Source organism: Protopterus annectens, chromosome 7.part1 (genome assembly GCF_019279795.1).
Source record: "Protopterus annectens isolate FY-2018-M chromosome 7.part1, PAN1.0, whole genome shotgun sequence".
NCBI classification, from domain to species: domain Eukaryota; kingdom Metazoa; phylum Chordata; order Ceratodontiformes; family Protopteridae; genus Protopterus; species Protopterus annectens.
Genome location: NC_056740.1, coordinates 236,794,981 through 236,819,507, shown reverse-complemented (window position 1 = coordinate 236,819,507; position 24,527 = coordinate 236,794,981). Strand labels below are relative to the sequence as shown.

The 24,527-nt window shown below is 40.9% G+C and overlaps 1 protein-coding gene across 1 annotated transcript in view; it reads left to right on the top strand.

Moving 5' to 3' along the window:
• LRRK1 (leucine rich repeat kinase 1) overlaps nucleotides 1-22,333 on the top strand; it is a 2,417,153-nt gene extending 2,394,820 nt beyond the window's left edge. The window contains 1 exon segment of the mRNA XM_044078686.1: nucleotides 21,486-22,333. Coding sequence (XP_043934621.1) covers nucleotides 21,486-21,663 — 178 coding nt within the window. The 3' untranslated portion in view covers nucleotides 21,664-22,333.
• The last annotated feature ends 2,194 nt before the right edge of the window (nucleotides 22,334-24,527 follow it).

The window sequence follows — 24,527 nt, the reverse complement described above, 5'->3', positions numbered from 1 at the left end:
GCTCTGTGTAGTCCACTGCAATCACACCATGGTTACGATCTGTGGGCAATATGCAGGGTACTACCAACATAGATGTTGCCTAGGCAAGTGTGTTTGTGCATGAGACATGGGTTGAGTGTGTTCTCTATGTAATACAAGGGTTGCTAACTTTGTTCACCAGGCCTTGATGCCACATGTAGGAGTCTGGATTGCCACCCCAGCCTCTCAGCTATTTCACATCTGTTATCCTTGTAAGGTGGACACTGTGGCATATAATGGAGCCACCATATAAGAAATATGCAAAATCCACTCCACAATGAGTCCAGTTGTTACACACTCACAGCCACCTCCACACAAGATACAAATGACAAACACAGACACGCACACCTGCCATGTTTGGGATTACTACTCCTACCTAACTAGTTTATTACACTACAGCATTATGCAGTTATAGGATGGGCCATGGAGATTACTGGGCTACACCTTTCCCAAAGGTGTATTTCACAGTGAATGACATCAGCAGCCTTGCCAAAGTAGGGCATTTGTATTGTAGTGAGTGTGTCTAGCCTAAAAAACATTTCTCCCTACACAGACAAAGACACACACACACACACACACACACACACACACACACACACACACACACACACACACATACACACACACACACATGCAAACACACAGTTGCTATGAACTCCTACCTAACTAGTTTGTCACACTACAGCATTACACAGTTATAGGATGCACCATGTTGATTACTGTACAGTAAGACATTTGAATTGCAGTGAGTGTGACTAGCCTAAAAAAAGCATTGCTCCCTACACAGACACACAAACACACACACAGTTGCCATGTCTGGGCTTAGAACTCCTACCTAACTAGTTTATCACACTACAGCATTACGCAGTTATAGGACACACCATGGAGATTACTGGGTGCATCTTTCCCAAAGGTGTATTTCACAGCGAATTACATCAGCAGCCCTGCCAAAGTAGGGCATTTGATTTGTAGTGAGTGTGACTAGTCTAAAAAGGCATTGCTGCCTACACAGACATCCACACTTACCACATGTGGGACTAGAACCCCCACCAAAGTGCTATATCACACTACAGCATTATGCTGTTATAGGACGCACCACAGAGATTACTGGGCTACACCTTTTCCAAAGGTGTATTTCACAGTGAATGACATCAGCAGTCTTGCCTAAATGGGGCATTTGAAATATGTGTGTGAGACTAGCCTAAAAAGCATTGTTCCCTACACAGACACACACACAAACACACAGTTGCCATGTCTGGGATTAGAACTCCTACCTAACTAGTTTATCACACTGCAGCATTACACAGTTATAGGATGCACCACAGAGATTACCTGGCTATACTTTTCCCAATGGTGTATTTTACAGTGAATGACATCAGCAACCTTGCCAAGCTAGGGCATTTGAATTGTAGTGAGTATGACTAGCCTAAAAAGTATTGCTCCCTACACAGACAGAGAAACACACACACACACACACACACACACACACACACACACACACACACACACAGTTTCCATGTGTGGGATTAGAACTCCTACCTAACTAGTTTGTCACACTACATCATTATGCAGTTATATGATGTGTCATGGAGATTACTGGGCTACACCTTTCCCAAAGGTGTATTTCACTGTGAATGACATCAGCAGCCTTGACAAAGTAGGGCATTTGAATTGTAGTGAGTGTGACTAACCTAAAAAGCATTGCCCCCTACACAGACAGAGACACACACACACACACACACACACACACACACACACACACACACACAGTTTCCATGTGATTAGAACTCCTACCTAACTAGTTTGTCACACTACATCATTATGCAGTTATATGATGTGTCATGGATACACCTTTCCCAAAGGTGTATTTCACTGTGAATGACATCAGCACACACACATACACACACACACACACACACACACACACACACACACACACACACACACACACACACACACACACAGTTGCCATGTTTGGGATTAGAACTCCTGCCTAACTAGTTTATCACACTACAGCATTACGGAGTTATAGGATGTGCCACAGAGATTACTGGGCGACACCTTTCCCAAAGATGTATTTCACAGTGAATGACATCAGCAGCCTTGCCAGAGTAGGGAATTTGAATTGTAATGAGTGTGACTAGCCTAAAAATCATTGCCCCCTACACAGACAGGGAGACACACACACACACACACACACACACACACACACACACACACACACACACACACACACACACACACAGTTGCCATGTCTGGGATTAGAACACCTACCTTAACTAGTTTATCACACTACAGCACTATGCTGTTTTATGAAGTGCCACAGAGATTACTGGGCTACTCCATTCCCAAAGGTGTATTTCAAAGTGGATGACATCACAGGCTTGTCATAGTAGGGCTATGGGGAGGGCAGTGTGTGTGCATGGGCCATAACTCATTCATCTAGAGGTTGACACACCACATGCAGGCACGCACAGGGTTATATTCCGCAGGTATGTGTATACAGCTGCTAGATGATTACTGCATTATACAGTCATGTTGCACAACTAGCACTTGCACCACATAGTCTGTAATGCAGATACTTTCTACAGTGGGTGACATTTACACATCATGTGGTTGTAGCCATTTGGCTGTGTGCTGGGTGGGACAGGCCTCATAATGGATGGCTCTTTGTCACAGTCACTGTCTTCCACACATCTATGTATGTCTACTTTTGGCATATTATAGTGTGTTGTCCTTTGATATATGTCTGTATTCCTATCCAATGTGTGTGCAAAGCATGACTGGTGCATACTGAGGAGTATATGCACTAACATCTGCAACTGTCAGATATGTCTGGTCCACTGTTGTTTGCAGATATGGGCTTCATTTGTTTAAGTGTGTGAGTATGCCCAGTATGACCTTTCAGTATGTTGTTGTCTGACATTGCCTTAATTTCTCTGTGTGTGAGCATGCCCAGTATGCCCTTCTGTACTGAATGTGTGGATCCATTCCAAGTAGCTTGTACTCCAGTGCAGACCTTGTTGTACACTTACAGGTAGAAAACTGTTTCTGCAGGGTATCTGTAGATGATTTGGCAATATAGGGTCAAACTGTGCAAAGGATAGTTCATACTGTAGGTGATTGTGTCTGTGCTGCTTCTGCTACATGATACTGGTGTTAGCAGAGATATTCAGACATGTATACTGTTATACACTGTGATGTTTTATGTCCTCAAGTATTGTCAGATGGACATTCTTGCTCACAGTGATGTCATGGGGAACAAGGGGGAATGTGTCCAGTATTGTGGGCAAACGCCTAAATATTCATGGAAAGTTATGTCATTCTGGAGGGGGAGCTGCAGACACTTGCTCCAGGGTCTGTGTATCCAGTTTAGCACCTTGGTACAGTGCTGGCAGAGGATCCTATACTTGTACATCCATTGACATGACATTATGGCCTTATCTTGCTGTGGCAATACCTCACAGCTGTACATATTCACACAGGTTACCCAGAGGCAGGGGTCATAAGTCAGGACATTACTCCTATTGTGGTGTACGGGCAGGTTTGTAGCCACCCTTTTATGTGTTTGCAGCCAGGGATAGTATGTGCACACAGCTGTGTGTTGGACCTGGCACATTACATGCAGCCCATGCTCCCACTCCACCCCACCCCCATTATTCTATCCTCTTCCATACATTATGCATACATTCTGTGATACTTTCCCTAAGGTTATCACCTCATCACAGCTGTGTTTTGGTGTTGGTCCACAGTTCATGCAGTGGGACATGTGGACTTGTTACTGTGGTTTGTTCACCTGGCCTTACATATGGCTTATGCGCAGTGTGTTATGTTGTTATTTGGGTGGCCATGACATAACATGCATTGGCAGTACTTGTGAGACAGAGGTCTGTAGGCCATTTGGTGGTGATGCAGGCCAGCTGTGGCAAGCCGTTGTATTCTGTCAGTCCTACAGTCCCAGATCGCCATAGTGTATATTCCCCTGGGGTGACAGGGTAAGTGTGCTAGGTGTTCATGCCAATACTTTTTATCAGTATTGATCCAGTGGTGTGGATGCTGGCAGGGTGCTACCTACAGCTAGGGACACACCTGCATGGGACACCTGCACTGCATGCTGCATTCTTTCGCTGTTGCCATACACAGGTGGGGGTCATATTGTACCCATTCCCAACAGCAGGGATACGGCCAGAGATGTACCTGTGAGTGGCGTTTGGGTGAGCTGGGTGCATGTGTGCTATGGACACTACTTGCATCTGACTCACAGATATGCATGGTGCATTCCAGTTATGCTGGGATGTGCAGGTACATCGGCTGTTTCCCAATACATCAGTCTTATCACCTTTGTTATCTGCAAGTGTTCGGCCAGACGACACCGGTATTGCCTACTACAGGCCCAGATAATGTGATGCATACCTGTATGTACAATCCCAAGGGTGTGTCCATTTCACAATTACACATTATATACTATATGTCTGGGGTACTTTTCCCTGTGTAATGCTTGTATATCTAGGCCAACAGCCATGCCATGTCCATCTTTCAGATGGTGGCACATATTGCCACCATACATTTACAATGACTTACTGCTAGCATATGTTATACTGGTGGGAATTGTCTTTGTCACTACAGTTGTGAGGACTTGGCCCTGTCATCGGCAGTAGTGGGCAATGGCCACCAGGTCCAACCTCAACATGCATACATACTGACCACCCTCACACAATATGAAACACACACCAACCTAACACACACATACCTGCATATTGTACAAATGCTACAATCTATCCTGCTACCATGGCCACCTCTGGGCACCTTTGCTCCACTGGTATTATACCTACACATACATGTTACTACATGTCTACATAGGATTGGTAGGGGGGCACACCTGTCTGTTACTACATGTCTACATAGGACTAGGGGGGGCACACCTGTCTGTTACTACTGCATGTGTACATCGGATTGGGGGGCACACCAAACCATTTCTAATTTTCTACATAGGATTGTGGGGGGCACACCTGACTATTACTACATGTCTGCATAGGTTTTGGGGGGCACACCTGTTTCTACATTGCTACACAGGATTGGGGGGGCACACCTGACTGTTACTACATTTCTACATAGGATTTGGGGGGGCACACCTGACTGTTACTACATGTCTACATAGGAATGGGGGGCACACGTTACTACATGTCTACATAGGATTTGGGGGGCACACTTGACTGTTTCTACATTGCTACACAGGATTGGGGGGGCACACCTGACACTTGTACACATTTGCTATGACTGTACTGGTATGTCAGGTACTCCATTTCATTCTGTTTTCTAACCTATCATGCTGACTAGAGGCATATGAGTGTACTACTGGTGTTAGGTTTGATTGACCTACATATTAGTTTCTGACTTCCTACCTTTCAGGACTAATATCCCACTGCCTGACCTGATGTAGTCTGTCTGTGTAGGCCTTGGGGGGAATGTTACCCATAGGCATCATTCAGAGGCCTTAGCACAGTATTTGTTTGTGTTTGTCCACACCAGTCCTGCTGGCTGAGACTGTTGTTGGGTATGTGAACCTCCCTTACTGGCATGTGTGTGTGTCATATGGACACACATGTGGCCCAGCACATGGTTTTGTCACCATGTGTAGTACTGGCTACTGCGGTGACACCAGTATTTGTTACAGATCTCATGCTGCCACTATAGGTGTCTACTAGCTGCTGGCATCCCATTTAGCCGCCCGATTCCCTTGCATGCTCACATCCATACCATAGATACAGGTAACAACGCATACTACTCCATTCGGCAATTGGTAAGGAGAGTGACTTACCTTGTGGATGTGCCAGTATTGAGGATGGTGCTGGAGGACTGTCTATGTCAGATGCACATAGTACACTCCCTACACATAGTTGAGCACAGGTAGTTTCATGATTGGCATCCCTTTTACTGTATTTGTGAGTCAGAGAGAGGAGTCATTCCCTGTGTCCCTCCTGTGTCAGCGTATGTGCTATGAGTTGCCTCTTTGCCAAGGCCAGGGCATACTAGGCACACCTTCTTCTGCCTACTGGGGCAGGCTCAGGTTATTCCTCCACTGAGTCACTCTGTGGCTGTGCAGGCCTTGGCAATGGTGGGGGGCTGTGTGGCCCTGCCCCGTGCTGTTCCTGCTGCAGCTGTTTTCGCAGGATCATATTGTGTAGCATGGCAATACAATGACAATTTCAGTACGTGTAGCTGGTGAGTACTGCAAGGCTCCACTGGATGTGTCCAGGCACAGGAACCGTGACTTGAGCATCCCAAACACATGCTCTATTATAATTCTGGTCTGTGCGTGTGCCTCATTATGGAGTTTTTGTTCAGGTGTGTGTGCATTTCTGATGGGTGTCATCAGCCATGGCACCAGTACATAACCAGCATCCCCAACTAGGTGACTGCAAGGGATGTACCCATTGGCAAATCTCTGGTACATCTGTGTCAGATGCCAGATGTGGGAATTGTGATAGCTTCTAGGGCAGCCAGCACACACATTCATTATTATGCCCTGGGCATCACACACGACCTGGCAGTTGAAGGGGAAGCCCTTGCGGTTGATGTAGACCCTACCCCACTCACCGGGTGGTGCTTTGATGCATATATGTGTGCAGTCTATAGCACCCAGTACCTCAGGGTATTCTGCTATTTGGTGGAAGAGCTGCATAGTGCTGACCAGGGAAATATACATGATCACCGGCATGTGCTGACATGGCATACAGGAACTGGTGGAGTACCCTGGATGTGTGAGATCCCCACAATATCCCCAGTTGGCCTTTGGAAGGTACCTGTAGCTAGTATTCTTAGGCTTACACATACCTTGGTATCCATTGGGATGGGTTCCCCTCTGTTAGTTCTGTGTGTGAGGCATGGCCGGCACAGCTCAACAGTTTGCTGTAGAAGGTCCCTGTCCACCATATAGCGCTCCACTGTCTTCAGCTCATGTAGCCCCTGGTAGGTTACCCTGGGTCTGTACACTCTTCTCCATCTTCTCACTGTGGCTTGGTTGACAGCATTCTCATCCTCACCACCCTCAGCCTCTTCCACATGTTGTTGTATGATAGCTATTGCAGCCCCTATCATTTTTTTGTTTTTTGTTTGTTAAAATTCTCCTGCTTGTATACACCGGTGGTGTAGAGTATGTGGGAAAACCAGAGGGAAAGGTGTTTGCATAGTTTATAGTAGTGTTCTGTGCTGGGCTGGGCTGCTGCCTGTGTAATTGGCTGATTCTGATACATTTCACCTGCCAGCTATGCTAGTTCTCGCTGATTACCTTCCTACTGCTGTTTTCCCTTCCCATTGCCTTCCTGTTTAAGCCTGGGAGTGCAAACTCAGTGCACAGAGCTGCTATTTCCTGGTTTACTTTTTTTTCCCCTTTAAACCAGGTGCGCATTGCGCAGTGCGCACACTCGCTTAGGCAATGTAAAGAGTGCTAGGCAGCCTCAGACACACCCCCTTCCTTTAGCTATGCTAAGCTAATGGCAAACCCGAGCCACAGGGCTCCAATCTGCTTACAGTATGCCTGACACCCCCCCATGATGTCAGCTAACTCCTAGGCTTGTACCAAGCTATTCCTGCTCTTACACTGTTGGGTGCAGACTAGCATGCAGGGGATATCTGGGATTCAGTATCATTTCCCTTATTTGCATAGGATTGCCTGCTGATGCATAGTTACAGGTCCCACACTGAGCCTCCCCCCCTTAGCAACCACTATTCACTGGCCATGTTGTCTTCTGGCTGCCATTGAGTATAATGGCAAAGTAGTAATTTTGGTTAGAATGCTTATTTTAGTTTTTTTTCTTATTTTTTGCCCGATCTCGTTTGCTCGCCGCTGCCCTACACTTAAACAGCCGAGATCGGCTAAAAAAATAAAAGTTGATTTTTTTTTTATTTTTGCAACTGTTTTTCATGCCAATGGCCTTATATTTGGTCATTGCCATGCTTTCTTCATACTATCCACCCTTTATTTGGAGCTGTCATGGCTCTGTTTTGTAGTTTGCAGAAATGTACTCTGTTACTGGTGGAGTACATTTCTGCAGATTACACTAGTCCTGCACAGCCGGCTTCCAGCTTCCTGGATCGCAAATTCACCTCATTTGCATGGATTTCACCTGCAAATGGGGTGATTTGCATACAGGGGTCGAGTCCGTGCAGGACTAGTGCAGGAGCACTTGTGCACGTCCCTACAGCTTATTCCTGGATCGCACAGCAGACATATTGTCTGCTGGAGCCCCTGCACTAGTCCTGCACACCGTCAGGGCTTGCTGAATCCGGGAGATAGTTTGACATAGTTTGCAGAATTCTGAACCCTATATTTATTTTATGCATTCTTATGAGCTTTGAGATTTATTTGATGTGTTTGCCTTTTACATTGTTCTTTCTGCGTCTTCACTTGTATTGGACACATTTGAGAAGTGTCTGGTATTTTCTGAAATTCTGGGTTTGTATCTCAGAATGTATAGTTTGCATACTAATTTGACAACTTTATCCTTGCATCAGATTAGTACAGTGTTTTGAGAAGCAGTTCTGTATTGGTTTTGGTGGACTTTGTGGACACTATCATCACCCACTTATTAAAAGGTTGCTATGTAGTTTCAGCAGGAATATACCACTTAACCTATTTTACTTTTTTATATGGACTGCTTAGATGGGGCAGTACCATTCATTGTGTAAGCAGTACACATAGTGGAAATACTACACTAAGTTATTGCAGTGTAAATAAACAGATAAATAAATGCCTTAATAAATCATACAGTCAGGAACTGATAGTGATGGTGAAGAAGAAGCAGTGGAAGCTTTAGCAAACAACAAAGTACTGGGAATTGATGCCTAACTTGCAGTACTTCCAAGTTCCTGCTAGGAAATTTAAAGGTCAACATAATGGCCAGCTGACTAGAAAAGATGTGTTTGTACCATTCTTGAAGAATGTTGATCTGACTAAGGAATTTATTACACAGTCACTCTGTTTCAGTATGTCAGCAAAATTCACTTAAGGTTATTGAGTAATGTTTATAACCATTCTTGGAATAAAAATTACCAGAAGCGTAAACAGGATTCATGGGGAGCAAAAGACGTCATTAAAGATGCCAAATAGATTATTGAAAACAGGTTCTCAATCTGCTTCCAGTGCAAAAACGTTAGTGGGACCTGATAACATGCCAGGATGCCTCCTTAGTATCCTAAAATAAGACCCATCAGGCCCTCTAAAACAGTATTTATTCATAGTCTCCACACAGGCTTTGTGCCAAACAAATGGAGAACTGCAACTGTTATCCCTCTGCTCAAGGGCATCCCATCCAGAGACTCAGGAAACTAAACAGTAACATAGAAGACTTCAGACCTTGTATCCAACTAAGTTTGGTCTTTTTACAAGGTCAGGTCATACATACTCAACCTCGTGGATTTTGTAGAGAAGGTTTCCAAAGTAATGGACCAGGGACAAATGGTTCATATTGCCTACCCCAGTCTGCCCAAAGTATTTAACACAATACTTCATCAGACTAGCCAGCTGGCTCACAGGCAGGACACACCAAGTCAAGATAGATGAGTCTACCTACAAAAAAAGCCCTGCCTTTAGCGGAGACCCCCCCCCCCCCAGGGCTCTGTGCTGAGACTGCTTATTTTGTGAAAGGATACTAACTACTAACTGGCCAGGTTTGCAGATGATTGCAAACTAGACGTAGTCACTGAACACCCAAAGAGACGAGCATTCTCCAAGAAGTCCTGACACAGACTAATAACTGGTGCCAGAGTCACAGTCTAAAACTTAATGCCAAAAATACATGATAGTATCTTTCAGAAAGGCTACCATCCCTAGAAATTACACCATTGATAATACACCAATAGTTGACTGTGTGGTCAAGGATTTGGGAATGCATGTAGCCAGGTACTTGGCCTTGACCATCATATATCTACTGTAGTAAGGAAATCATTCTAGGTTGCACAACTTATAAGCAAGAGTGTGGTATTTAGGTCCAAAGATGTCTTTGCTCTCTTGTACTTAGCTCCCATGAAACCAGTCATATCTGACAATGGAAATGCAACAACTGGACTGTCCTCTGGCATTCTTCACAAAATGAATACATGGCGTAAAAAAAAAATGACCTACAGGGACCTCCTCAATGCCTGCTGATGTGTGCTCTATACTTGGATATCAAAGCGGCCTCTGATCCAGCCCTTATGGGACCTGTTGCATACACTTAAACCAAATAGCATCAGAAATGCCCAGTCTAGGGACCTTAACCTTGTCTGCAACATAAATAAGGCATGCTGGAGGGAGAGGTATGTGTGTCAGAGGATGCCACTTCTAAGGAACAGGCTTCCCATCCATCTGAAGCAGAGTTCCTTCTTTTACTTATTCAAGCACTACTTGGATTGGTGGATGGGTTATATTATAGTATTACTATCAAAGTAGGGGGTGGATGATTAAGGGGCAGTTGGCCCATGCAGCATGGATGATAACCCTCCAGGATGATTTTATATCTGAATGTCAGTTTTTAAAAAATATGTTTTTGCAAAGAGATTATCCATCTGCATTGATTGATGAACCTATTCTGGAAGTAGGTAGTAAAAGAGATAATGGATATTTTGCACCATTTTTCAATTTGAAGGTAGTTACGAGGGAACCAAATGAGGGACCACATTCCTACTCTAATGCTTTTATTTCTGTTTTCAACTTTGACAGTAATACTATTAGGTAGATACTTAAAAAAAATTAGAATTTTTTAAGAGACGATTCTAGCACAGGAAAAAAATTGGGACCAAGACACTGTATAGTGTATAAAAGAGGGAAGAACCTAAAATCTATTTTTGAAACCTATAATAATAAAATGGTACTATGTGTGGTGTTAGAAAATGTGGGTGATATAATTATTGTAAATTTGTTTTGGCTGGAGATAGAATTGAGATGCTGGGAAGGATGTTCCTTGTAAAAGGCCGATTTAATTGTGAAAGTGATGGAGTAGCGTATATTGCCTTGTGCCAGTTATGCAAAAGTATTTTATATTGGCAAGACTGAGTGCAAATTCTGAGAATGGATTTATGAACACAGTTATGAAATATGAAAAGGAAAAAAATACTAATGCCCTATTTATACGTATTAAAGGGCATGCAGGGCATTTCTTTAAATTTATGGTCTAAGAAAAAGTAACCCATAACTCACGTGGGGGGGGGGGGGTGTCCATGGACAGTTGTGCTTGAAAAAAAAGAGAACTATTTTGGCAAATATATTTTAATTCTTACAACTGGCCGGGATTCAATGATCATATTATCATAGCTCTATTACTAAAGTTGAAGGCACAGATGAATTTGTATAATTATATATTTTATATACACATATTTTTTACAAGAAGAATTTGGTATTTGTAAAGAATAAAATACTATATATCTGAATGTTTTTAATGACTGTGTATGAATGATATTGTTTATATATATTTTTTATTGAATCCATTAACAATTTTGTCAGCTTTTAAATGTGGGTTATGTTACTTTTAAGTAGATTCATTCTTACGAAAAATGGTTTGTCATATGGGGTGTGTCACATGATTTATTTAGGATTTAAATTGTAGCTCTTTTTGAAGTTAAATTGTCTGATGAACTTTTGTAACTACAAAATGAAATAGCTTATTACTGAGGATTTATTTTGAAATAAAAGGAATTTAGCAGTAGGAAAGTTATTTCAGGGTCATATTTATGTTATGGATGTGATGATGATTATAGAGGGATGACAAAATAGTGAAGTTTGTGATGTATTGCTTGGAAGTTATGTAATGTAGAAAAGGCTTGCATTTGAAGTACATGTATCAGAGGGTCTGTGGTAGGCTGTGGATTGTGTTAGGAGTGTTAAAGTTAGTGATAGTTCTGTTTAGAAATAAAGCGTTTTGTGCATGTGTTTTGGGTATGAAGGTGGTAATTTGGTGCAGTGGCCATTCATGGACAATTATACTTCTACAGCCCAAGCTCCATCTCGGACCATCTGGAGCAGCAAACTCAGGGACCATAGTGAAGGGATGGCAATCACCAGTGATCGTCTGTGTTCTTCCTGGATATTCCCAGTGTTATAGCAGCCTTTAGGCTATATAGTTTGTGTTTTGCCCAGGCCACATCAACAACTGCCCAGTTTCCGAAAGCTCTTGCTTCCCACACTTCCTCTGTGACTATTGATTGGACAGCCCTACAGAGGGACATCAGCAATCAAGAGCAGACAATTTTCAGTGGTTTCTTGCTGCTTCATGACTGTCTTTCAGACAGATAAAACCTTTTAGGGAGACCCTTCCACATAGAAAATATTTATTTTTAATGTTTTTCATCTATATAGTAACAAAAAAAACCCGCATATTTTCACTTTTATGGCATTATCCCAATAAGAAACACTGTGTTTCTAATCTACCATCTGTTTCCTCTTTGGGAACACTATTTTTTAACTTTAGCTAGTGTGTAGGGCTTAGTTAATGTAGAAATGTATTGCATATGCAAACTTTATATAATTTATAAAACTTTAAATGTGTCATAGTGCTTTATTTCATCGACAACAACAGGGAATCTAGAGCTTGTCTTCATGCTCTGACAATTTGCCTGCCATTTATTTTGTCAGACAAATGTTAGTTCTAAGGGTTTTCTGCAGGATTGAATGTATTGCTTGTGTATTTACAGGGAATGTTCTCCTTCTGCTTACACTGTGACAACTTACCTAGCAGTTATTTCTGTCAGGCAAATTTTACTTCTAATGGATTTCTAACAGAATTTTATTGTACCTGTACTTCTTTTGTATTTACAAGGTATCTAGGGCTTGTGCTTACTCGTTGACAGCTTACCTGCCATTTATTTCTGTCATTCTCTTTCAAATTCTAATGGCTCTCTGACAGGATTTTAGTGTACTGCTTGTGCATTACTGTGTTCTGGGGAACTTTTTTTTTACAAAGGGGAAGTGTGGATGTGCTGTTTGTGTAGACCTTACCTTCTGACCAACTTGTTCCTGTGATCTTAGCTGCATCTGACCAATTCTCCTCAGTAACAGCATGTATACTTACCCCTCTGTTGCTGGTATGACTTCCACAGTTCTTAGAAAGAAAAATGACTTACCTGAGAGACCTTGCCAACTAAGTGGGCTTAGACTGCACCTCAGGCAATAGTTGGAGAATCTGCAGTGGCCATCGGTTGTTCCTTAGATCACTCGACTACTTCTCCAGCTTCCGCTGGTGCAGTCCTTTCAGCCACTTGATCTGGAGGGTCAGGCACGTCCTCTTTAGCTGTTCCAGGTTTGACACCAGACATTTTTTCTGAGAAATGGTGTTTCACAGAGAAATGCTACTAAGAAAAAAAGGTAAAGATTGTTTACCTGAAGACATGGTATCTTAACAGAAGAAATAATTTAGTACCTGTTAAGCAGCTCAGTTAAAAACAATTACATGAGTAAGAAAAGCCAGATGAGTTTGACGTACACAGAGGCAGAGCTTCATCTCCTACAGATTTTCAAACACAATTCTCTGATGATGAGAAAGCTAGCCCTCACAACCTCCTTAGGAGGTAATTTCCTTTTTTTCATATTGTTAGCAGGATGAATGAAGTATGTTCATAGGAATGAATAGATTTTCCAACTGTTTTGAGGAGATTTTACATTATATTGTAAGTGGGTTGTCCTTATTTCACTCCTTTCCTCATGCAGTGCTAACCTGTAACAATTGTACTTCCTGTAACAATGAATCCCAATCTGTAGTCCCTGTATAAGCAGAAAAGCTACTGATATTGCCCAAGCCTTCCCCTGCGGACTTAGGGAGGGTTTTTGGGACAGATTGGCTATGAGGATTTGTTTTTTCTGATTTTTCCACATTGGCATATAGAATTTGTTTCTGTCAATTCAACATGTGGGAATTTTTCCTCTTTTGTATCAACAGTTTGACTGATCTAGTTACAGCTCTTTGCCCTGAAGAGTGCCTATCTCAATCTTTTGTGTTTTTGACATGTCTTGAGGATCTAAACATGTCATTTACGTATGTATGTATGATTGTGCAGATACTGTGTCTGGAATCTCTGCTTTTGCAACTATTTGAGAAGGTATGCCTGGGTACAAATTCAGAAGATTTTTTGTTGAAAAGAAGTTTGATTTCTTTTAATTCAGCAATAGAAAAAAAAGGTTTTATTTGGCTTCTCAACAATTTGATGAAAGAAAGAAGTTAGTTTAGGGAGTGTCTAAGATTTTTCATTTCCCCTTTCAAATCTCCTGTGATCCTCTTTCAAGGTTATGAAAAAAACAGAGATGCCAGGAATACATCAATAGCAAACAGGAACCTTTCCAACAAAGGGACATTATTCAACGTATGGATGGCTTTGCTAGTCTACCTTCTTACTTCTCCCTCCCCTTCTTCCTGTGTACATTCCCCTTGGGCAACAGACTGTGACAGACTCTTAGTTGTTAGAGGTAGTTCAGCAGGAATACAGTTAGCACTAAATACAAACACCTCTTTTCAGGGGAGTTCCTCCTCTCTCTCAAACAGACAGAGTTCTTTCCTTAGTTTCTTCAGTTTTGTTTACCCTCAGAGCTATAATGCCAGTGCCTTTTATTCAAGAGACAAAGCCTTCTATTACAGAATATTTCTACTACCAAAGAAAGAGCCATCCTAGAGACCATTTTAAATATGTATTCTTATTTCAGTGTCTTTGAATTAATTTTTGGGTTATTTGTCATCTCAACCATGTTTGCAAAGACTTCAGCCTTGGATTATAGCAGGCTGAATAGCAATCATTTTTCTTACTTATTTGGATGACTTACCTTTAAAGAGTTTTCTCCCAGATGTCAACAGCCCTTCACATAAGTTTCAACTCTTTTAACCATTCTGGGATTTCAATTACATTTAGAAATTCTCCTTGACCATTTCACATCAGATAGTCTTTAAGGATATCTTATAGACACTCTGCAGCAAAGGTTTTTGATGCAGGAGAAAGTTGAGCATTAACTGGAAACCTTCCTTAGTGTCTCAAATTAGTCTCAGACTTCAGCTAGAAAGTTTCTTGGGGTTCTGGGATTCATGGTGTCTATGTTTCCCATGATTCCTTTTGCTAGGTTGCACATGAGAAAAGTTCTATGGTATCTAAAAACAATTGAACCACCACTCGCATCCTTCAGATCATAGGATTATAGTAGGTTACTAAGCTAACGGCCCTTGAACCTTTTAAGCATTCACACCCCAATTTTCCACATTATCAGTGCCCAGGGACTAGATACCTGTCTTGGGTTTTGTGTTAAGGGATCTGCACTAGTCGATACTACTGATAGAAAAAAGTATGCATGCTCCCATTTTCTCTGCAACCTCCAAGTTAATATTTATCGACACACACATCTCGGAAGTTCCTTTCAGGGCAGCTCCTATGAGGGTAAAGGTGCAAGGCCTTTGAGACTTCTAAAACAGAAGGTGATGTGATCCATGCCTTTGAATGTCTTCATTGTCTATGGTGCCCTGGACCTCTCCTCGTGATTGCTCATAACATCACAGTGAATGTGATACATTAACATGCTAAGAGGCATAACGTCATATCCTCTATGCAGGCTGGCTATGATAATGTGGGAGTTAGCTCATCACCATTCGTTAACCCTCCAAACACATTACCTTCTGTCAGAGCACAACATGGTGGCATACAAACTGAGAAAGACCAGGGCATGCCCTTACAAATGCTGTTTGATGGAGGGGGTCTTACAGGTATTGATCCAGTTCTGGAGAACACATCAAATAGATCTGTTGTCCTCCTTTCAAAACAGCTTTATGCAAGCTTTTTTCACGTCTTTAGAGGGGGAATGATTCTTATGTATTTACACCTGTTATATTGCTATACAGGGTAATTCTGAGGCTTCAGAAGGACTCTCCAAAAATATTTGTGGTGACCCTTTTTGCTCCAAGCAGTATTGGTTTTCTCACTTAATGGAATTGGCCAAGGGCAATTATCACAAATATCATCACTGTCTGGATCTACTCACACAAGACAAGGGGGTGTTTGATGCACTCCACTCGACAACATCTTAAATTATCAGTCTGGACTCTGATACCTTTTACGCACCTCTTTTTAGAGGAAGAGCAGCAGGTGCTGAAGGAGGCAAGAAAACCTGCTACTAGGTAATTTTATCTTGAAATATGGAAGAATTTTTAGTCTGTTCCCACCTAGTAACTACTGGTGCTAAAATATTTGTGTGAGTTACTTGCCTCTGGCCTTCATACTGCTTTGTCAAGGTACATCTTGCAGCCACTTCAGTATGTCTATCTGTGGATCCTTCTCTCATTTCAATGTTTTCTGAGTAAAACAGGTTCTGATAGGCGTGTTTCTCCTGAGCTCGCCTTGCAAACAGGTTGCTTCTTCTTGGGATATTAACTTTCTGCTGGAAAAATTAACTACATCTCCATCTGAACCTTCAAATAAGGCAGATTTTAAGGCTCATTTCATGGAAAACTATTATTCTGTTTGCTCTGACATCTACAAGTTGAGTACTTGAGTTGCTAGCTCTCTTGGTGGGTTAACCTTGTCTGGTCTGCGTTTGGGATAGGGTATCAGTAAGAACAAATTCCTCATTCATGCCCATGGTTATTTCAGAGTTCTTTGAATCAGGCCATCAATCTCCCTGTTTTCTATTCTAACCCTCAGAACCATGGAGAAAATATTAGTCATAGTCTGGAGATGTTCAGGTACTGTCTTGACAGAACTGAGTCCTTTAGAAAAGCTAATTGGCTATGTATTTCTTATGTTGGGACTAAGAAAGGAAAATCTCTGTCAAACAGTTAGTTGTCCTTGGCTATTGCCTTTCGTTATAGTCACCATGATAAACCACTTCCAGACAGTATTGTGGCACACTGTATGTGGACCTTGTATTCTATGATGGCATATTGGAAAATATAGAAGCTTTCTAGTGACAGCTACATGGTACTCTGTGTATACCTGTGCAAGGAATCACATACTGGATTTTTTTTTTTATGTCCAGAACTGACTTTGCTAGGTTCATTCTTCAGGGGCTTCTGGATCCATATTCTTCCTCCTGCCAGGTTGGATAAGTTTTCATAATCGATCCATATAGCCTAAAGGCTACTGCAACAGGAAATGATAAACCTAGTACAGTTGTATGAGTTGCAGTTACCCATAACAGTAGAAGTTCAAATTCCTCACTGCTGCAGTAGTTGAACCCCCCCCCTCCACCCCACCTCACCTCACCCCAGTGGTGTATAGGGGTTTTTTTGTTTGTTTGTTTTTTTTTTGTTTTGTTTTTTTTTTAGTTCAGGGCTAGTATGTTACTCCTTAACTTTAAGGAAATAAAGTCCTGAAGATTTTCCACTTTGGCTTTTGCTGATTTTACCTCCTCAGGGATGTCAAATCAGCTGTTGGAGTGGAAGTTTTGGAAGGAGCCAGAGCTCTTGGAAGCTGGCTTGTTGTATCGTGAGCAAGACACAACCAATATAGCCTAAAGGCTACTGCGGCAATGAAGAACTCAAACACCTACTGTTATGGGTAAGTGCATCTTACACAATTGTACAGTCTGCGTTAGCACGCCCCCCCCCCCACCAACTGTTGCCACTTCTCCTGGCTTTTTGAGGGCTTGCTTTTGGCCTTCATTACCATGGATGATCAGTGTGTTTTTCCCATTAAATCCTGTCCACATAATACCTCTCAGCTGTGCAGATTTTCACAGAATGTCCAAGTCTTTACTTCGCATTTTTGGCCTTTTACTCATAAAATTGTGTTTTTCTGGCAAACCGTTGCCAAATCATTGAGGACTGAAGTTAAAAAAATAATAACAGATGTGAGATTCATACTGCAAACCCTTCAGAAAATTCATGCTAATGCAAAACCTGCTATTATATCAACTTTCTAAGTGTGTGAGAGCAATATTTAAAACCTGTATTTTTGGACCTTTGTTCCCCCATTATTTATGGATTTGTCCACATTTCTTGCTCTAAGAGGTTGAGAGCTATGATCCCTATTTCTGTTAGTTAATGTGAGCACACGTCATCATGAGGACCTATTATATATATGTATGCCTCCACACACTTGTTAATGAGAGCTACCATCACTGACTTGATGAGCTAAGCCCACATTGCCCAGTCTCTGGTGCACCACTGGTAACAGGAAGTCTCCACTTGCTGGTTGCAGAGTGCAGCTAATGACTTGATCCACCACTTCCTCTCTATATGATGATGAACTGCTGGCATTTACCTCTCTCTTGCATACTCCCATGCTTAGCTCCGCCAGTGAATAAGACACTACTCAAACTGGGGTCATTCGGGTCATAGTCAAGGCTTTGTTTCTCTATGCCATAGAACTGGGTTTAGGCTATATTCATCTAGCAGTATTTTTGTTGTTTTATTCATGTTATGTCAATAATTCATATTGCAAAGTACCTAATCTCATAGGCATATGAATTAAGGCTGAATGACTGACTGACTGGCTGGCTGGCTGTTTCAGTTTTGCCAGAACATGATCCATAGAAGAATGTGTGATACTGAAGCAAAATGTTTAATTTGTACTCAGAGATGGATTAAATAATGAACAAATGCCTTCACCTCCCAGCAGCTGTGCACTACATGCAATCCTGTGTATTGATTTCAGTTTACCATAATAATTGCTTGTAGTTTAATACACTTTTTGGTTATTATATGATGGGCTGATTAATTTTAAGAATAATTAAAATATAAATGTTAAGCCAAAATAACTTCTAACTTGCTTGAACTGTAATCTACCTTTGGTTCTCAAATTCCCATGAATCTGAATGCACCAGGCCTCACAAAGGGTTGATCAGGTCCTACCTTTCTAGCAAGGAAATGCTATCATTAACAGTGAAATTTGCAACTTTGCATTATTTTTCTGACTTCACTGCTATACTGGCATTGATCAGTTTCAGTACATATTCCGGTATGTAGTCAGAACTTGCACTCCATCACCTTACTGTTGTCTCTTGTCATTCATTCAGTTCCGATGCATCCAGTTTAGGATAACTTCAGTCTTAATACATCCAGTTTATACTAACTTTAATCCAAATACACTCAGCTAGGACTAAGTACCTCATATCTACCATTGTTATGGGACTGTTATATTAGACTATAAGGCAGAACCTTGTGTCTTTGCTCAACATTGTTAAATACTGTTTCTAGGGCCAGTATGTTGCTGCCTACTGTGCATCACTTTGCCAAGAGCATGAGGAGTTGGACATGCCCATTTATTACATGTAGGCAAGCAGGGTGAAGCCTAGCTTCTGGGGAGAAGTCATGTATCTTTGCTGTTGGGCAGCACTTTCTTCATGTGTTGCTCTTAGTTTATTCTCTGTAGTGACTGGGAAAAAAGGCACTGCAGCAAGATGACATACAATAGGTAGCCAGTTGCAAATTACTTGAATGAGATAAGTAAGGCACAGCAAGTGGAAAGCATGTTAAAACTAGTAGGAGTGCTGAGAACATAATTCTAGTGGGGCACTCTGTAAATAAAGGAGACATAGAGCATATCTAAATTCTGTATAGATATTACCAAACAAAATTTGTAGATTAATAACCCTGTGTCTCCCCAAAGAGCATCACAGTGTAATGCTGAAAAAGACTGTATGGTTTTTGATTAAACAAAGCAAGATTTTGGCTAGTGACACTCATTTCACAAACTTTTGTTCCAGCACTACTACTCATTTTCTGAACTTCTCACTCTCTGCAAATCAGCTGTACGATGTTAAAATTACCTGTGGTCTAAAATTGCATTCAAAGGGTGCAACTTTACCTGGCAAACTAAACTGTAAATTTGCTTTGTGGGGATAGCAGTTTCAGTTCTGGAAGAAATATGCTGGACGTTACCACCAGGGTCTATATTAAATGAACGAAATGACAAAAGAGTGAACGCTCTTTCATCGACACAGAAAAGCTGAAACCACAAAACAGCGAAGTTACAGAACAGCAAAATTTTTTTCCCAGGAAAAAAAAATTGCTGGCCCGTTCTTGGGACTTTGCCATTTCCTTCACTGTGGTGCAATCTCAGAGTTGTTATATTTAAGTAGGGGGGGTGTTGGGGGCAAAGCCCCCCACTTTATTATGTCTTTACATTTTTTTTTGGAGCAGCGATTTTTTCCCCTGGGAAAAAAAATCTCTGTTCCATAACTTCACTTTTTTTTTAGTTTCAGTATTTATCTGTCAATGAAAGAGCATTCTCTCTTTTGTCGTATTGTTTATTTAATATAGACCCTACCACCAGATATATGACTATATTAATCACTCATCACATCTGATAACTGCTAATCAATTTTGTTAACAGAAGATCAACATGTGATTGTTACTAATGGCCTTCCTAACTGTTGAATGTGTTAATATGTTAATGTATAGTTAATATACATTTCTTAACTGTGTGTAATGTAGTTCATTGTTCATTTTCAACTGCATGCACAAAAGTATTGTGACTTGTATATCTGTATGCTTGTGTGACATAGTTTTGCCACTATGTAGCATGAATTATGTTGTATGTTACTAGTGTGCACACTGCAGTATTGCATTGAGGATCAATACTGACTCATTGTTTCTGGCACAGCTAAAAAGGACCCAATAAGATTAACTGACTTAGCTTGACTGTATAGGCTTTGATTTCTCTGCAACCTAGAGTAGGACAGAGCATGTATCATAAAATGATTCAGTTGTTGTTGTTGTTGTGTCTTTCGGCTTTTCCCGGTTAGGGGTCGCCACAGCGGAACTCCGGTCTGCTAATGATTGGCAGTTGTTTTTTACGTGCTGAGTTGCCGGCCCTAACGCACAACCTTCAACAAAGGTACGCCCATTCACTCATGTCTCCACAGAAGACGCTCTAGCTGAGAATCGAACAGGACAATGTCTTGTTGTGAGGCGACAACGCTACCGCAGCACCACCACCACAACACAATTATTGTATTTACAATTTGCATGTGATAGCGTAGATTGGTGAACTGGACTGCCTAAAATTTTATAGTTAACTATATATTGCAGTTTCACCTTTTCTTTCTTTCTTTTCTCTTTGTTACTCATCTTTTCCTCCATTACAGTACTTTTGTAACCTGCCAAAAATGCCTCTGAAAATAAGTCTTGAGAACTGAATAGGTCCAGCGGATAAGGAAACAAGCTGACAGATGCTTTTAACTTCTCAAACTAGATTAAAGATGTAGATTAATCTATAAGGAACATAAGAATTTATGTACAGAAATGTGTCTGTTAGAAACTGTACAGGTGAAGTTGCTGCTGTTTGTGAGCAACTCTTATTTCTTCTGTTATTAACAAGTGTGGCCAGATTATTGTTAAAGAAAGCGAGTGTCTTAAGGTCTTAAATAGAGTAAAGAGAGTTAGGTTGGATCATTTTCAGGAAACTACGTTTAGGATTTTCATAAACTGCCTGGTAGGAGTGATATATCATTACGCACTGTCTCACGTTTTCCTAGAATTTTTAACTGTGGCTCATTCTTACAACCCTGCTTTTGGTTTCTTTAGGTCACTGGTTGATGCAGCTGTTGTAGCAAAGGACACTGTTGTATGCTGCTTCCAGAAAGAAAACATGGAGTGGTGCCTAGCTGTCTGGAGAGGCTGGGGAGCCCGAGAGTTTGAAATCTTTTACCGTTCTTATGAAGACCTTGGGAGACTTGAAATCAGTATGCGAAAAAGAAAGTAGTTGTTATGGCACTGCAGCCTAGGCTTTCTGAAAGATGGACTACAGGGAATACAAACTCCCATGGTTCAGTGTTTCTGCCCAAGTACTTAGAAATGCAAGGGGTTCTCTCTCTCTCTCTCTCTTTTTTTTTTGTTAAGTATGAATTTGTTTGCTGCTAAAACACCAAGCAGGATTCCTGCCAAGTTGACACAAGATGATTTTTATGTTCTTTTACACTTAAGAACTGACGCACAAAGAGAAAATGTTTAATTCATGATGAAATAAAAATGCTTGTGTAGATTTTATCTGTCTGTTAATACACATGAAGATATTTTTTCAAAATGTTACTGCCTTTGTAAACACATGTACATAATGTAATTTATAAGATTCTGGTATACATAATATGTTTATATGTATTTATGGATTAAGGTTATTGAATAAAATATGCCAGTATTTTCATACTATACTGAGAATGGGGGATTGGTAGATTCTGGTAATTGAACTGCTGTCTTCAGTTTGGTCTTGTATATGGAAGAAAAAAGAAAACAGTGTATGAAAAGCCAAAGCTGAATTTTTTGTACATACAAGTCTCTCTTCACTAGGAATGTATATAGTAATCTTTTTTTTCAGAACTGTACAAATGGTTTAAACATGTAAAATATAATAAATCAACTGTCTGGGTGTAAGTTAATGCATGAGTAGTTGCTTCATTATTTGACTTTGCCACAAATGTATGAACTAAGAAGTGTTTTGTAAATATTGGGGAAGGTGGTAGACATGCATTGGAGTCAGTTATGTCAACACCTACAGATTGCTGTGGTAATGCAAAAATACTTTCACCACAACCGCCTCTCTAATATGCATAGCTGAAATTTTACTTAATAGTTTGTATTGAGCTAAAAAAGTGAGGCATTCAACTATGTTGTTATATTACTCTTAAGCCTTGTTATAGCAGATGCTTATAAATATTCCTGTCCTACTCTTTTTACCTTTTCCTGTTGTCTTCTATAATAGTATTGGGTGTGTTACAGCTGTGGTGTCCCCCTGATCAGTTGGTTAAATGGTGAATATGTTCACAGCCAGTACGCTTCTGTATCCCCTAACAGATGAAACCCTGTTACTCTTTAACACTGAGCTGAGTATCTCAGTTTGTGTCAGTTATTCTGTGCAATTTGGTGTCGTAAAATTCCAAGCCTAACATACAAAAATCAACCAAACTATGCCTTTTCAGCACTGCAGAACCAGCAACTCCTCTGTTTCAGTGTTGCCAGAGAAGCATTGTACAGACAAGAGCCAATCTTGTTTTAGAAAAAAAAAGATTTTAGAATTCACACATGACAATAATAATAGCAAACTCACATTCAAGCTATAATTTTAACAACGATATCATACACAAAACAATGTCCATCTGTATTATGGCATTTACCTACACTCAGGTACATCAACAAGCTTTGTTTTGTACGTCCAAAATATTGTAATCCTCTTTTATATCAACATATGCCACTGAGTAGTATAACAAAACCCACTACCCTCCGTATTTGAATTTTGTGTATTTTAGTGTATTTAGTTTTATAACCTACAGAACAAATTCTTACACCCCCACCCCTTAAACTTGTAATGTATATCCTGATCATCCTTGCATTTCTAAGTACTTGGACCTCCTTCTTCATTATCACTCCTACTTTTCCTCTGTCCCAGTCCCACAGACTTGTCCTTTGAACCCCCATTTATGTAGATGCGTGTTGTGAAGTGTGCCTTGCGAGTTTCTTACTATTCTTGTTTTCTTTGCAATGTAATTGTTTCCTCCTTCTGCTCCACATTCTCCTTCATCCTTTTGTTTCCAGGGGCCCCCATTTTAATTGACATGACTCTCTTTTTTTTCATTGAATTTCCTCTGTCATCAGTGGATCTTGTATGTTCCAGCATTTCATAATCTCTTTCTTGCCTAACGTCATGATTTCCCCCATTAAATTTTTATATTTCTCAGGTACCTGATCACTGTTACCCAATAAAAACATTACCTTATTTAATCTAAAACTACCAGCAAATAATGTCATCCAGCAGTGGTTGCATCTCTTCCTTAAAACTGTCAAGCTTTTGACAGTCTCACTAGCTGTTCACCCAGGTTTTTCTTTCCTCTGTGACACATCTCAACCATCTGTCTGATACTCCGGGAGACATCTTTGCCAACCTAACTGGTATATAAAACTACCTACGCAGGTACTGCCTTGCAAAGATCCTAAATTTCATGGCCTTTATAACATACCTAGGCAATTGAAAATTTTGAGCCAATTTTATCACAGTTATTTCGTTTTACATGTGTTTCACAACCTTCTTTCAATTTTTTAGCATATGTTTCTGTTATCTGCTGCAGCAGTTTGCAACTATCCCTCTACACATTCCTCCTTCCAGCAGTCTGTTGTTTATACATTTTAATATTACAGCCTGATCCTGCACCCATTTTCCCTCTGTTCATATTTTTCCACCTTACTGTCACCCCTTGGTGATCCCACTCTAGCTAGCTTGATAAAATGAACCATTTCTGCTTAGGTTTTCTGCCTGTCACCTATCGTTTCTTGTTGCCAGTATCTGCACAGCACTGAAGTTTGTCTTTTATCTTGCTTTGTTTCTCCTATGGGTAGCAACTACTCCCTCTACCCTCTCAACCCCTTTAATTGCCACATATCATTAAATAACTTTTGCAGCTTATTTAACATGGTGGGTTTCATACGGCCTCTCAGGTACAAACTAGAGACATTTTCAATGTTTTTGTTATTCATTTTTAGTGTGGTGGCCCTTGAAGCACATGAAGAACATGATGCAGCCCTAACTTTGCAAATCCATATGAAGAATATTTCACTGGCAATTGCCTATAGAAGTAACAG